Source organism: Dendrobates tinctorius, unplaced genomic scaffold (assembly GCF_039654945.1).
Source record: "Dendrobates tinctorius isolate UK_male_01 unplaced genomic scaffold, ASM3965494v1 ptg000022l, whole genome shotgun sequence".
NCBI lineage: Eukaryota > Metazoa > Chordata > Amphibia > Anura > Dendrobatidae > Dendrobates > Dendrobates tinctorius.
In genome coordinates, this window is record NW_027361690.1 from 37323700 (window position 1) to 37337624 (window position 13925).

Genomic DNA, 13925 nt, shown 5'->3' on the forward strand with positions numbered 1-13925 from the left:
TTAACACAAATTTGTGGAAATGTGTACAGTCATAGCTGGTCTACATCTGCTAGGCTGGCTGTAGTGGAACACGTGTAGGTCCCAATTATACTATTTCTACTATCATGACATTTATTCCACTTCGGTGGTGTCAGGCCCTCATTTTTTAAAATGTGAACACTCCTGGTTGGGTGTCCATCTACTGGAGTGGGTGTAGTGGAAGACCTGTTGGTCCCTATTATACTTCTTCTATTGTGGCGAAATTGATGCCACTTCTGTGGTGTAAGGCCCTCATTTGTTTAAATGCGAATACTCCTGGTTGGGTGTCCATCTGCTGGATTGGGCGTAGTGGAAGACCTGTCGGTCCCAATTATAAGTTTTCTACTGTGGTTTAACTGATGCCACTTTGGTGGTGTCTGCCAATAATTTTTGAAAATGTGTAGACTATTGGTTGGCTCTCCTTCATGCATGTTACCTAGAGCAGTAGGCCTCCACCCCCTTGGACTCAACTACCCGTGTTACTATCCTTAAATTTTTCTGACAATGGTAGTCTACAAAACTGATAATTGTGCCACCTGAGTGTGGCTCAGCATGAAAGCAGGCAGAGTTGTTGCATGTGGTATCAGGGCTCCCGGCAAAGGGGCCCTACACCGATCCCTAATCCACCTCGTCTTACTGTGACATTCAATTAAAAGCTGTAAATGCTGTCCCAGACTCTGATACCTCATGCCTGGCTGATTGCTGCAATGCCATGCTACAATTAGTATTGTGGGTGAATTGAGGCAACTTTCCTGGTGTCTGCCCCTCATTTGATGTCTTTTGGCTGTGATAAGGTGTTGTACATGCATTTGTTTTTGCCTCCCATTGACATGAATGGTGTTCGGTTATGTTTGGCGAATATTCAACGAATTAATCGGTGAATATTGCAAATTTGGCAATGGTAATCCGAACTGAACATTGCCTTCTCTGACCAGCAATTTTAAAATCTTTCAACATATGTTCTATGGGATTTAGATCCGGATTCATTGCTGGCCACTTCAGAACTCTCCAGCACTTTGTTGCCATCCATTTCTGGGCGCTTCTTAAATAAGGAAACAAACCCAGCTGACACTGGCACAAAATCCGATTTTATCTGGTTTCAGGTGAGATTTTCATATTGCTAACACCTGTTACTTGCTACAGGTGAGTTTGAACGAGCATCACATGCTTGAAACAAAAGTTGCTTACTCACAATTTTGTCTGGCTCATTTTTGCAGTTTTGTGTGAAATTATTTTCAATTTGCTTTGCTTTTTTTGTTTTTCCACTACACACAAAAGGAAATAAATATGTGTATAACAAAACCTGTGTAATTGCAACAATTTTCTGGGAGAAATATTTCATTTTCTGGAACAATTTCCAATTTTCAGCCATGACTACTGTATATATTCACATATCTATATGTGTGTGTGTGCAATATATACATATAGATATATGTATATACAGGGTGGGCCATTTATATGGATTCACCTAAATAGAATGGGAATGGTTGATATCAAGTTTCTGTTTGTGGCACATTAGTGTATGGGGGGGGGGGGGGGGGGGAAGAGTGGGAGAAGAGGGTTGCATTGACAATCCAACACAATGGGCAGCACTTTGAACACATTTTATAAGTGGTCATAAACTTGTAAATAACTCATGAAAGAGTAAAGTAACGTTAAAACCAAGTACACCATTGTTTTTCTTGTGAAATTCTCAATAAGTTTCATGTCTCATATGACCCTCTTCCCATTGGAAAAAATAAAGTTGGATCCAAAATGGCCGACTTCAAAAGGCCACTAAGGTCACCACCCATCTTGAAAAGTTTCCCCCCTCCCATATACTAATGTGCCACAAACAGGAAATTGATATCAACCATTCCAATTTTATTTAGTTGTATCTGTTATGATTGAGTCACCGTAGGAGGCAAAAATAGAAATGCTAGCTAAGTCCAGAAAACCAGAGAAGTTGGCAGCTATCGGATTGCAGACCCCTGAACCTATCAACACAACTAGCAGTAGCCGTGGGGGGCTCCTACGATGCCCTAGGCCCCTCGAACACAGTTGGAGGACTACATAGCCTAAAGACAGAAAGGGTAATCTAAACTGCCCCAGAGCAGACCCCAAAGTAAAAGGCAGCCCCCCACATATAATGACGGTGAAGCAAGAACAAAGAACAAAACACAGACAGAAAGATAGACTGAGCAAAGATGGGGCCCACGCTAGCTTAGATAGGAAAGGACAGGAAGGCTGCTGTCTGCAATCCGTGAAAACCCCTATGAAAATAAGAGCCAACAAACTGACACTAAAAAAAAAGGCCCTGAAGACGCTAGGCTTCAAAAAAGCTATGTCAGTACTCAGGAATATTCTGAAGACAGAGCAACAGGCAAAAGGAGATTCAGCTCTCCCCAGCAGGGAATGGCAGAATCCAGAAAAGCAAGGAAAACAAAACACTAATGCAAAAAGGCAAAGCAGAAATCTTAGCTTTAGATGAGCAGGAATCAGACTGGTTTCCTAGAAGTCCACAGAGAAATCACCCGCAGGCCAGAAGGGCGTCAGCAGCCGTATATCCAGTCATTAACTCCACTCAGCCAGTCATCATCATCAGCCCCAGGTGTTTGACAATCAGGCTCACTACCTTTCTTCACCAGAAGAGGGAGTTCCTCGGGCCTCAGTAGTGAAGGGGAAAATGAACTCACAACAGTACCTCCCCCTTGAGGAGGGGTCACCGAACCCTCAACAACGCCACCAGGGCGATCAGGGTGAGCCCGATGAAAGGCACGCACCAATCTTTTGGCATGAATATCAGAGGCAGAGACCCAGGAATTATCCTCCTGACCATAACCCTTCCACTTAACCAAATACTGGAGTCTCCGTCTAGCCAGACGGGAATCCAGTACTTTCTCTACCTCATATTCCATGTTACCTTCAACCAATACAGGGTCTGGAGGTGCAATCCCCGGAACAACAGGTTCAACAAACCTCTTCAATAAAGATTTATGGAACACATTATGGATTTTAAATGTGACAGGAAGAGCCAAACGAAAAGAGACCGGATTAATAATCTCCAAAATCCTGTAAGGTCCAATAAATCTAGGCTTAAACTTAGGAGAAGCCACCTTCATAGCAATATTTTTTGATGATAACCACACCATATCACCAACCTTAAATTGGGGACCAATGGTCCTATGTCGGTTGGAAAACCGCTGGGCCTTTTCCTGGGAGAGATAACTTATCCACCACTTGGTCCCAGATCTGGTGCATTCTCTCCACCACAGTGTCAACCCCTGGGCAGGCGGAGGGCTCCACCGGCCCTGAAGAAATTCGAGGATGAAACCCAAAGTTACAAAAAAAAGGAGACATCAAAGTGGCAGAACTAGCTCTATTATTTAAAGCAAATTCGGCCAAGGGCAAAAATGAAACCCAATCATCCTGATCAGCAGAAATAAAACATCTCAAATATGACTCCAAGGTCTGGTTTGTTCTCTCTGTCTGCCCATTGGTCTGAGGGTGAAAAGCAGAGGAGAAGGACAACTGAATTCCCAGCTTGGAACAGAAAGTTCTCCAAAATCTAGACACAAACTGGACTCCTCTGTCAGATACAATGTTCTCAGGAATCCCGTGCAAGCGAACCACCTGTTGTAAAAACAGGGGCACCAATTCAGAGGAAGACGGCAACTTAGGGAGTGGTACAAGATGAACCATCTTAGAGAACCTATCACAAATCACCCAAATAACAGTCATCCTTTGAGAGACAGGCATATCAGAGATGAAATCCATTGAAATATGGGTCCATAGCCTCTTGGGGACAGGCAAAGGCATCAACAACCCACTAGAGCGAGAACACGATTTAGACCGGGAGCACGTCCCACAGGACTGCACAAAATTCCTGACATCACGAGACAAGGAGGGCCACCAAAAAGACCGACTCACCAGATCTCTAGTACCAAAAATACCTGGATGACCAGCCAAAGCAGAGCAATGAACTTCAGACATCATTCACTTCTTCCACTGGTCAGGAACATACAACTTTCCACTGGGACAACGCTCAGGTTTGTCCTCCTGGAACTCTTCCAGAGCACGTCTCAAATCGGGCGAGATGGCAGAAAGAACTACCCCTTCGCCTAAGATGGTAGCAGGCTTGGTCACCACAGGAGAATCAGCAAAGAAGCTCCTAGAGAGGGCGTCAGCCTTGACATTCTTAGTTCCAGGAAGAAAAGAAACCACAAAATCAAAACGTGTAAAAAACAAGGCCCACCTAGCCTGTCTAGGGTTCAAGCGCTTAGCCGACTCTAGGTAAATCAAATTCTTGTGGTCAGTGAGGACCACGACTTGATGCTTAGCTCCCTCCAACCAATGTCTCCACTCCTCAAATGCCCATTTCATGGCCAACAGTTCCCTATTCCCCACATCATAGTTACGTTCAGATGGAGAGAACTTTCGGGAAAAGAAAGCACAGGGATTCATTTTAGATGTTACAGGATCCTTTTGGGACAAAACAGCTCCTGCACCAATCTCAGAAGCATCCACCTCTACCTGGAACGGAAGTGAGACATCAGGTTGCCGCAAAACCGGGGCGGAGGTGAATCTTCGCCTCAGCTCCTGAAAGGAAGAAACAGCCTCCGGACACCAATTTAACACATCAGCACCCTTCTTAGTCAAATCAGTCAATGGCTTGGCAATACTAGAAAATTTTGCTATAAATTTCCGATAAAAATTAGCAAAACCCAAAAACTTCTGGAGGGCCTTCAAAGAAGTGGGCTGAACCCAATCGTAAATGGCCTGTACCTTGGCCGGGTCCATTTCAATAGTTGACGGGGACAAAATAAATCCCAAAAAAGAAATCCTCTGTACTCCAAAAAGGCATTTAGATCCTTTGACATACAGGGAATTCTCCCTCAAGATCCGGAACACAGTCCGAATATGTTCCACATGAGAATCCCAATCCTTGGAAAAGATCAAAATATCATCCAGATAGATAATCAAAAATTTATCGACAAAATCTCGGAAAATATCATTCATGAAGCACTGGAAGACAGAAGGGGCATTAGTGAGCCCAAAAGGCATCACCAGGTACTCAAAATGTCCCTCCGGAGTATTAAATGCCGTCTTCCATTCATCCCCATGCTTAATGCGAATAAGATTATACGCCCCCCTGAGGTCAAGCTTGGTAAACCAGCAAGCACCTTTAACTCTGGAGAATAGATCAGAAATCAGGGGTAACGGATACTGATATTTAACAGTAATTTTGTTGAGAGCACGATAATCAATACAAGGTCTTAATGATCCATCCTTTTTGGCTACAAAAAAAAACCCGACACCTAAGGGTGACGAGGATGGTCTAATATGACCCTTCTCCAACGCCTCCTTAATATAGGATCGCATAGCCTCGTGCTCGGGTACAGATAAATTGAAGAGCCGACCCTTGGGAAATTTACACCCCGGGCTCAGTTCAATAGCACAGTCATAACTCCTATGAGGAGGCAGAGACGCAGACTCATTCTCACTAAATACATCATAAAAGTCCGCCAAATAATCAGGAACATCATGCGACTGAGGAGAGGTGGAAAACACCGGAGCCTCACTAAAGGCACACCGACAACCCCAACTCACCACAGACACAGATTTCCAATCCAAAACTGGATTATGAATTTGTAACCAGGGAAACCCCAGAACAATAGTATCATGCAGATTATGTAACACCAAAAACCTGCAATTTTCTTGATGGTCTGGGGCGACCCGCATTACCACCTGGGTCCAAAACTGAGGTTTATTTTTAGCCAAAGGAGTAGCATCAATCCCCCTCAAAGGGATAGGTGTCTGCAGAGGTGTCATCGGAAATCCACAACGTTTAGCAAAATCCAAGTCCATTAGGTTTAGAGCTGCTCCCGAATCCACAAAAGCCTTGGCGGAAAATGTGGACAGGGAGCAGATCAGAGTAATAACCAGAAGAAACTTAGGTTGAACACCACCAACAGAAAACGTGTGTGCAAAGCGTTTCTCGCGTTTAGGACAGACAGAAATAATATGCGAGGCATCTCCACAGAAAAAACACAACTTATTACGCCTTCTGAACTCCTGACGCTGCTCTCTGGAAAAACTATCACATTGCATAGGTTCAGACATCTGTTCAACAGGTGGCAACACCTCTCGTGCAGCTCTGCGTTCGCGTAAACGCCGATCAACCTGAATGGCTAAAGACATAGAATCGTCAAGACCAGAGGGAACAGGAAATCCCACCATAGTATCTTTTACGGCTTCTGACAACCCCTTCCGAAAGAGAGCAGCCAAGGCATTATCATTCCAGGTAGTAAGTACTGCCCACTTTCGGAATTTTTGACAGTACAATTTTGCAGAATCACGACCCTGGTTCAATGCCAGCAGGGTCTTTTCAGCCTGATCAATGGCATTAGGTTCGTCATACAACAACCCCAAGGCCTGAAAAAATGCGTTCACATTAGTCAGAATAGGATCATCTGGTTTCAAAGAAAACGCCCAATCCTGGGGATCGCCACGCAGCAAAGAGATGACAATTTTAACCTGCTGCGCGGAGCTCCCTGACGAGTTAGGCTTCAAGGCAAAAAATAATTTACAATTATTTTTGAAATTCAAAAATTTAGACCGATCCCCAAAAAATACATCAGGTGTAGGAATCTTTGGTTCAGCAGCATGTGAATGAGCAAGGTAGGCGGAAATTCCCCGCACTTCCGCAGCGAGCTGCTCCACACGATCAGACAATTGCTTTATCTCCATTGAGAGAAAAAAAAAAAATTCCCCCTACGGCCTCAGAGATATAGAGGAAAAAATATACACACCCTTTTTTTTTTTTTTTACAATTCTTTCCTGCTATTGAGTACCCTAGAATCTGCGGTATGGCGGGTGATTCTGTTATGATTGAGTCACCGTTGGAGGCAAAAATAGAAATGCTAGCTAAGTCCAGAAAACCAGAGAAGTTGGCAGCTATCGGATTGCAGACCCCTGAACCTATCAACACAACTAGCAGTAGCCGTGGGGGGCTCCTACGATGCCCTAGGCCCCTCGATCACAGCCGGAGGACTACATAGCCTAAAGACAGAAAGGGAAATCTAAACTGCCCCAGAGCAGACCCCAAAGTAAAAGGCAGCCCCCCACATATAATGACGGTGAAGCAAGAACAAAGAACAAAACACAGACAGAAAGATAGACTGAGCAAAGATGGGGCCCACGCTAGCTTAGATAGGAAAGGACAGGAAGGCTGCTGTCTGCAATCCGTGAAAACCCCTATGAAAATAAGAGCCAACAAACTGACACTAAAAAAAAAGGCCCTGAAGACGCTAGGCTTCAAAAAAGCTATGTCAGTACTCAGGAATATTCTGAAGACAGAGCAACAGGCAAAAGGAGATTCAGCTCTCCCCAGCAGGGAATGGCAGAATCCAGAAAAGCAAGGAAAACAAAACACTAATACAAAAAGGCAAAGCAGAAATCTTAGCTTTAGATGAGCAGGAATCAGACTGGTTTCCTAGAAGTCCACAGAGAAATCACCCGCAGGCCAGAAGGGCGTCGGCAGCCTTATATCCAGTCATTAACTCCACTCAGCCAGTCATCATCATCAGCCCCAGGTGTTTGACAATCAGGCTCACTACCTTTCTTCACCAGAAGAGGGAGTTCCTCGGGCCTCAGTAGTGAAGGGGAAAATGAACTCACAACATGTATCCATATAAATGCCCCACCATGTAGTATAACAATGTACGGTATATTACCATTAAAATATATAAATTACATATAATAATATTAGCACATACATAAATGTGTGTGTATATATGCTTTGTATATACATTTCATAATGCTAATATCACTATTACATGTTATTTCTAGATACAGTGCTTGGCATGAGTAAACCCCCTTTGAAAAGTACCTAAGCTTTTCATCAATATCTCACGGAATACAACAACAATTATACATTTTTGACAAGACTGAGTTTCATAGAACATTTTTTAACCCAAAACATGAAAGAAAGGTTAATAATATACATCTCATTAAAAAATCTTCAGTTTTATTCAAACTAATTGATGCAGAAATGAATACACCTCCCATCAAAAACTACACTCAGTATTTTGAATGACCTCCATGTTTGTGGACCCCACCAAGCCTTTTGGCATGGAAAGTGTCTGAGGACACATTCCCTTCAATGTATAGATAATGACTAAATTGATACCGTAAGTTTAGTCATATATAAAAGTAAAACATTTACAGATAGTCTCCTTATATGTTGCAAATTTACCATTGATAATCGACACTTAAAATAAATAAATAAAAAAACAAAAACCAACAGCCTGTATTATGTTGAAGGACTGTGTTCCTAAGTTCTACCTTGGCAAAAGCAGCAGCAGTCATTTGCACCCTTCCTTCATCAGATGCATAAATCTTGAGGTCATGGCGGTAGGTACTGTGTAGTCGTAGTAGTCCGCAGCCTGGAAAGCCTGCATAATCTCCTGTAAGGTATCAGAGTAGTCAGTGGCTCGGCGAGCAGATAATGTATAAAGATTTAGCAGGTTTGTGTAACTGTATGAAGAGCACCACAATCAAAGGGATGGCTGCGAACTTACATATTGATGACCTATCCTATCATTAGGAGTTTGGTGGGGATCTCGGCACCTCCACCTACCAGCTGATATCTGCTTCATCAGTAGCCAGATGTAACAGAGCCGGGCACCGCAGAGCCATGCATTGTTTGGTGACCTATGCAGAATAGGACGCAAGACTCTCATACTGAAGAATGGATAGGTCTCCAAGATGCAAGTCCCAGTAGGGTAAATAAAGTTTCGGCAGGTAAATTAAACTCACTCATTTAATGTAAAATTTTGTGCTTGAATCCATTACCCATTTGTCTATAGAACAGTCTTGGTTACATCCAGAAGCTCTCATCCTGGTGAAAGCACCATTTATAATGACAGTCCTCAGACACAATCACTAATGATGGGTACTTTGGAGCTGACATCTCCCAGTATGGGATGTGTTGAGTTCTTACGAGCATCTTCCTAGACAATCTCGAAAATTCAAGCAGCAATCAGCAAAACTGTGAATGTACTGTAACTCATATACAGTACATGAATGAAAAATGGTCCTCAAAGGTAAACATCCCCATAAAAATCACAGGTTCACTTGGCTCCTGTGGGTACATGAATCATCTTTTCATGCACATATAGGTTATTAATATAGTTTTAGAAGATTTACAGTTTCATTTTTTTTTTCTCGCAAAAAAAAAAAAAAGGCTCATGTCAATCAGTGTGCTGGATCCAACATTCATTCGTTTTTGGTCCCTACTTCTGTCTTTACCATTCATATTTCACCAGTTTTATGCAAAACATAACTAGAAACCAGTCAAAGAAAATTGGCCAGCGCATTGTTGCAATGTCATCTGCATGCTGTCTATATTGATATTTAAACAGACCCAGTCACCTGAATGGTTTTATTTGCAGACAAATCAAGTCTCTATTAAGAAAAAAAAGAATAAAAAAACCTTTGACATGTGAATAGCCCCAAAGACTATAGTATGACAGCTCACGTGAGACAAACACTGACATGTGAATGAGGCCGTAGTGATCAGGGTCATTCCTTAAGCTTCATCATAGCCCTATAGCCATCTCTATCTCCCGTCTAGATCAGAGCGGGGCACGAAGAGGGAAGAGGAGGCAGAACGCAGTCGGCCAACAGTGTTGACCTTTCTGGCACAGGCAACAATGGAGCAGGACATCATGTATGGATTAAACGGTTTAAACCCTTCATGACTTTCATTCACTAGAGAAATTACCCTAACGTCTAAACTACTCAAGCCATCAGGTAATTGATGAAATTAAATGTCGCATTGTCAAAGTTCTAAAAAATGTTACAGGTGTCTCTGATTTATTTGGAAGTCTAAGGCTGTGTGCCCACGTTGCGTTTTTTAAGCGTTTCCGCAGCGCTTTTAGATGCATGTTTCTGCTGCGGAAACGCTTTAGAAAAGCATCTAATGTAATAGAATGGAAAACGCACATGTTGTGCTAATGGTGCGTTTTTTTCAACCGCGGAAACGTTTAGCGGAAAAAAACGCAGCATGTTCATTAACTGTGCGGAATCACATGCAATTCCGCATACATACACCGTAATTGCAAAACCACATAGGAAAACGCATGTCAAAACGCTTGACAATCGCGTCAAAAACGTGTGTCAAAAAGCGCATGCGTTTTCCCTGGCAAGGGCATGCGTTTCTGCTCTGGAAAAAAACGCTTGAAAAACGCTACGTGGGCACATAGCCTTAAGGGGATGTCCACACTCAATAAAATGGTCCCCAAAGTATGTAAAGTGCATAAAATAACCAGTTCATCAGGTACTCGCCCTCGCTGGGTCCAGGGCCAGCTTTCCGTCGCTGCTGCGGTCCCAGTATTGTGACTAGAGCGGTGACATGTCAACAGCGCAGGTCTCCGCTATAGCTGCTAACAGTTGGCAAACCGTTATATATATAGAAAATAATTGTAGCCAATATTTAAGACAGCTTTCTACTAATAAACAAGCAATAGTTTGACATGGCACATTTCATGGTTAGACAAACAAAAGCAAAATCACAAACATGTCAATGGATTGCAAGAAGTATCAGGTAAAGACAAACAAGGGCTGTGTTCACACTGCTACACACCCCTTCTGTTTGGAGTAGCTCAGAAGTTTCTATGAACTACACTGTCAAAACGAGGGAACTCTAGACATAAACCAGAAAGACTCAATTAGAAGTCAATTGTGTCCATTAGAATCCATGGTATGACAGAAGGAGCACAGTGATGTATCTTTCAATACAAACAGAAGACATGACATGAGTGTGAACAAAGCCTAAATAAATTTGATCAAGAAAAAGGAATTTGTAAAAATTTACAATACGTATAGTCTAATTTTATTTCTGGTAATAGAACTACTTGGGGAGTAAAATGCAGAATTTCCAGATCAAAAAATTATTCTATCCTCATAGTTTTTATGCAATATTAGAGCGGTAAAAAACTACCAGAAGATTGTCGGAATGTCATCTGGTTTAATATACTTGTTACAAACCCTATAACCTGGTGGTTTAGTATAAAATCATTGCATTCTTGCTGTAAAGGAATTAGTTCTTCATGCCCGGACATTTTTTGGGCTTCTGCAGCAGCTAAACTGAATAAGCAGAGTTGCAGTTTTAAATGGATTGTCCAGAATAACAAAAACATACCAGTAATTAAAAGAATGGAATGTGATAAAATAATAAAATAACTAACAGTTGCCAGAAACAACTTTGACACTTTCATGGTCCCACTGTTACCTCTCATACAGGCATGAAGTGTTGATCATGCACATCTGACAGCAGCAATCAATGACCATTATCAACAATCATGTGTTGAACATGCAGACAGCATTGCTCAGATGAAAGATTGGCTGCAGTGGTCACTTTCATGTGGATTATAATGTCAGCAGTGTTGTTGTCCCCAACTTTTGCCATAAAAACAAACACCACATTCTTACCGATCCTTGGACCTTCAGGCACCACTACCCGGGTCTCCTACTGATCTCTCTGCTTCTTCCAGCAGGGGCCAGCATGTGACCGCTTCGGACAGATGAGAAGTGGGGCATCGGTAGGTAAGTGTGTATTTTTTGCTATGTTTAGGCTTTGCTGTGTTACTTATTTTCCCTTTGTTATTTATTTTAAGTCGGGGGGGGGGGGGTGAATAAGCGGCACAACAATAATGGGCCATGTTAGGCTGAGTTCACACGTAGCTTTTTTACACGTTTTCGCGGCGGTTTTAAATGCGCGATTTTGCCACGAAAATGCGAAAAATAAGCATCCCATGCATTCCTATGGGATTACGCAATGCTGTGCTAATGCTGCGTTTTTTTCTGCGGCAAAAAACGCAGCATGCTCATTAATTTAGCGGAATCGCGGCGATCCCGCAATCATAGGAATGCATTGTTCTGCTTACTTTCCACATGTGGCTGTGCACACCATGCGAAAAGTAAGCAGAACATTTGCGGATGGTACCCACGGTCCGGAGGAGAGGAGACTGTCTTCCGAGCTCTGGGCACCATATTCCTGTTAAAAATAGAATTTATAATAAAAAATATTGTTATTCTTACCTTCCGACGTCCCGCGCAGCCTTCCTGCCTCTCTCCACGCTCCCGGTCCCAGTAATCCTTTGCGAGAATGACCGCGAGACGTCATGCTCCGACGTCATCGCGAATGACTGCAAAACGTCGCGATCCCGCGAGAACGGAAGCCATCGCAGTCATTCTCGCGAAGGATTACTGGGACCAGGAGCGTGGAGAGAGGCGGGAAGGCTGCGCGGAACGTCAGAAGGTAAGAATAACAATATTTTTTTAATATAAATTCTATTTTTAACAGGGATATGGTGCCCGGAGGACAGTCTCCTCTCCTCCGGACCGTGGGTACCGTCCGCAAATGTTCTGCTTACTTTTCGCATGCTGTGCACAGCCACATGCAGAAAGTAAGCAGAACAATGCATTCCTATGGGTGCAGGATCACCGCGATTCCGCTAAATTAATGAGCATGCTGCGTTTTTTACCGCAAAGCGATTCCGCTGCTGAAAAAAACGCAGCATTAGCACAGCATTGCATAATCCCATAGGAAAAATCGCGCGTTTAAAACCGCCACGAAAAAAAGCTACGTGTGAACTCAGCCTAACAGTTACTTTATCCCATTCCTGGCTTTGAAACAATTTTTATAACACCTTGGACAATCCGATTAAAATTGCTTGAGTCATTGATAAGAGCCAGAGTCTCTGAAGGGACAGGAGGTTAATTTTAGACGACCTCTCTTGTGACCAAGTAGCTAACATGCAAGCATTGATTATAGCTGTGCCCTAATGAAGCAGAGCTAACAAGCATCCAACACTGCAGAAAATAAGTAGCGGGTCAGTAGTACTCAGAGGTACGTTTCAGATCGCAACAGAAAAAAATTGACTTTTAAAGAGTTAACTGCCTCCCTCTTAAAGCAGTTCTAAGCTTTTTGGGGGTGAACTTGGCCTTTTCTAAGTAGGGGTATAGCAAAGGGGAAATGTTCTTGTTTCTCCCAACAACAAATCATAGAAAGTTAATATACACAGGTTTAAAGGGGCTGTCCGATCCAAACTCATAAATCTGCAGTCACACAGTGTGATTTGCCGGTTTATGAGCCGGGACCGGAGGGTATGTATGTGTAAGGCTGGTTTCACATTTGCGGACGGAGGGCTGCGGACTTCCTCCGTGAAGCCCCGCTCCCCGCCTCCTCCGGTTAGCTCTGCCCATTTCTGAATGCGGCCTGCGTACCCTATCTTTAACATTGGGTACGCAGGCCGTGCCGCAGTATGCGTCGATTTGGAGGTGCGGCGACCCGCGTAGAACGCATCATGTTGGAATTTTATGCGGGCGCCGCATCGTCAAAATGATGCATGCGGCGGCATCCGCATACTGCGGCACGGTGAAACTAGCCTTATACATACTCAAGCTATTTGTATAGAGCGAGGCCGCGCCTCAACTAGTGATGTGGCTGTCCAGCGGGGCGTAGCTGACTAGAGGGCATGGCCTTGTTTTTAATAATGCATGGCGAGAGGCCGTGCCCACTAGTCTGGCTCTAGCCAGGAGCATGTATAACTCATACATACACAATGCGTGCACTGGGGGGATTCATAAGTCTCCAGTCACACAGAGTGACTGCGGAATTATCGATTTGGACCGGACAATCCCTTTAATTAAACTGCTTTTAATTTAACACCTAATAAAAGTATTAGAGATTATTTCTTCCAAAAAAATTATACTCAGAAGCTGAAATTCTGCAAGAGATGAAGTATACTGGTCAAATATGTCACCTTGAATGTTGTAATCTGACTCGTAGGACGTCTCAGCATCATCAGTAGGATACAAATACAACAATCAAGTTAAATCTAATAAGTATAAATTAGTTG

General features: G+C 43.2%; 1 protein-coding gene across 11 annotated transcripts in view; it reads right to left on the reverse strand.

Annotated features, from left to right (window-relative positions):
• The window catches only part of PPIP5K1 (diphosphoinositol pentakisphosphate kinase 1), a 273000-nt gene that overhangs the window by 150686 nt on the left and 108389 nt on the right, over positions 1–13925 (reverse strand). For all 11 annotated transcript variants that reach the window (XM_073568589.1, XM_073568597.1, XM_073568596.1 and 8 more), the window contains exon 16: positions 8344–8465. In XM_073568589.1, the coding sequence (XP_073424690.1) occupies positions 8344–8465 (122 nt within the window). The remainder of the gene's footprint in view (positions 1–8343; positions 8466–13925) is intronic.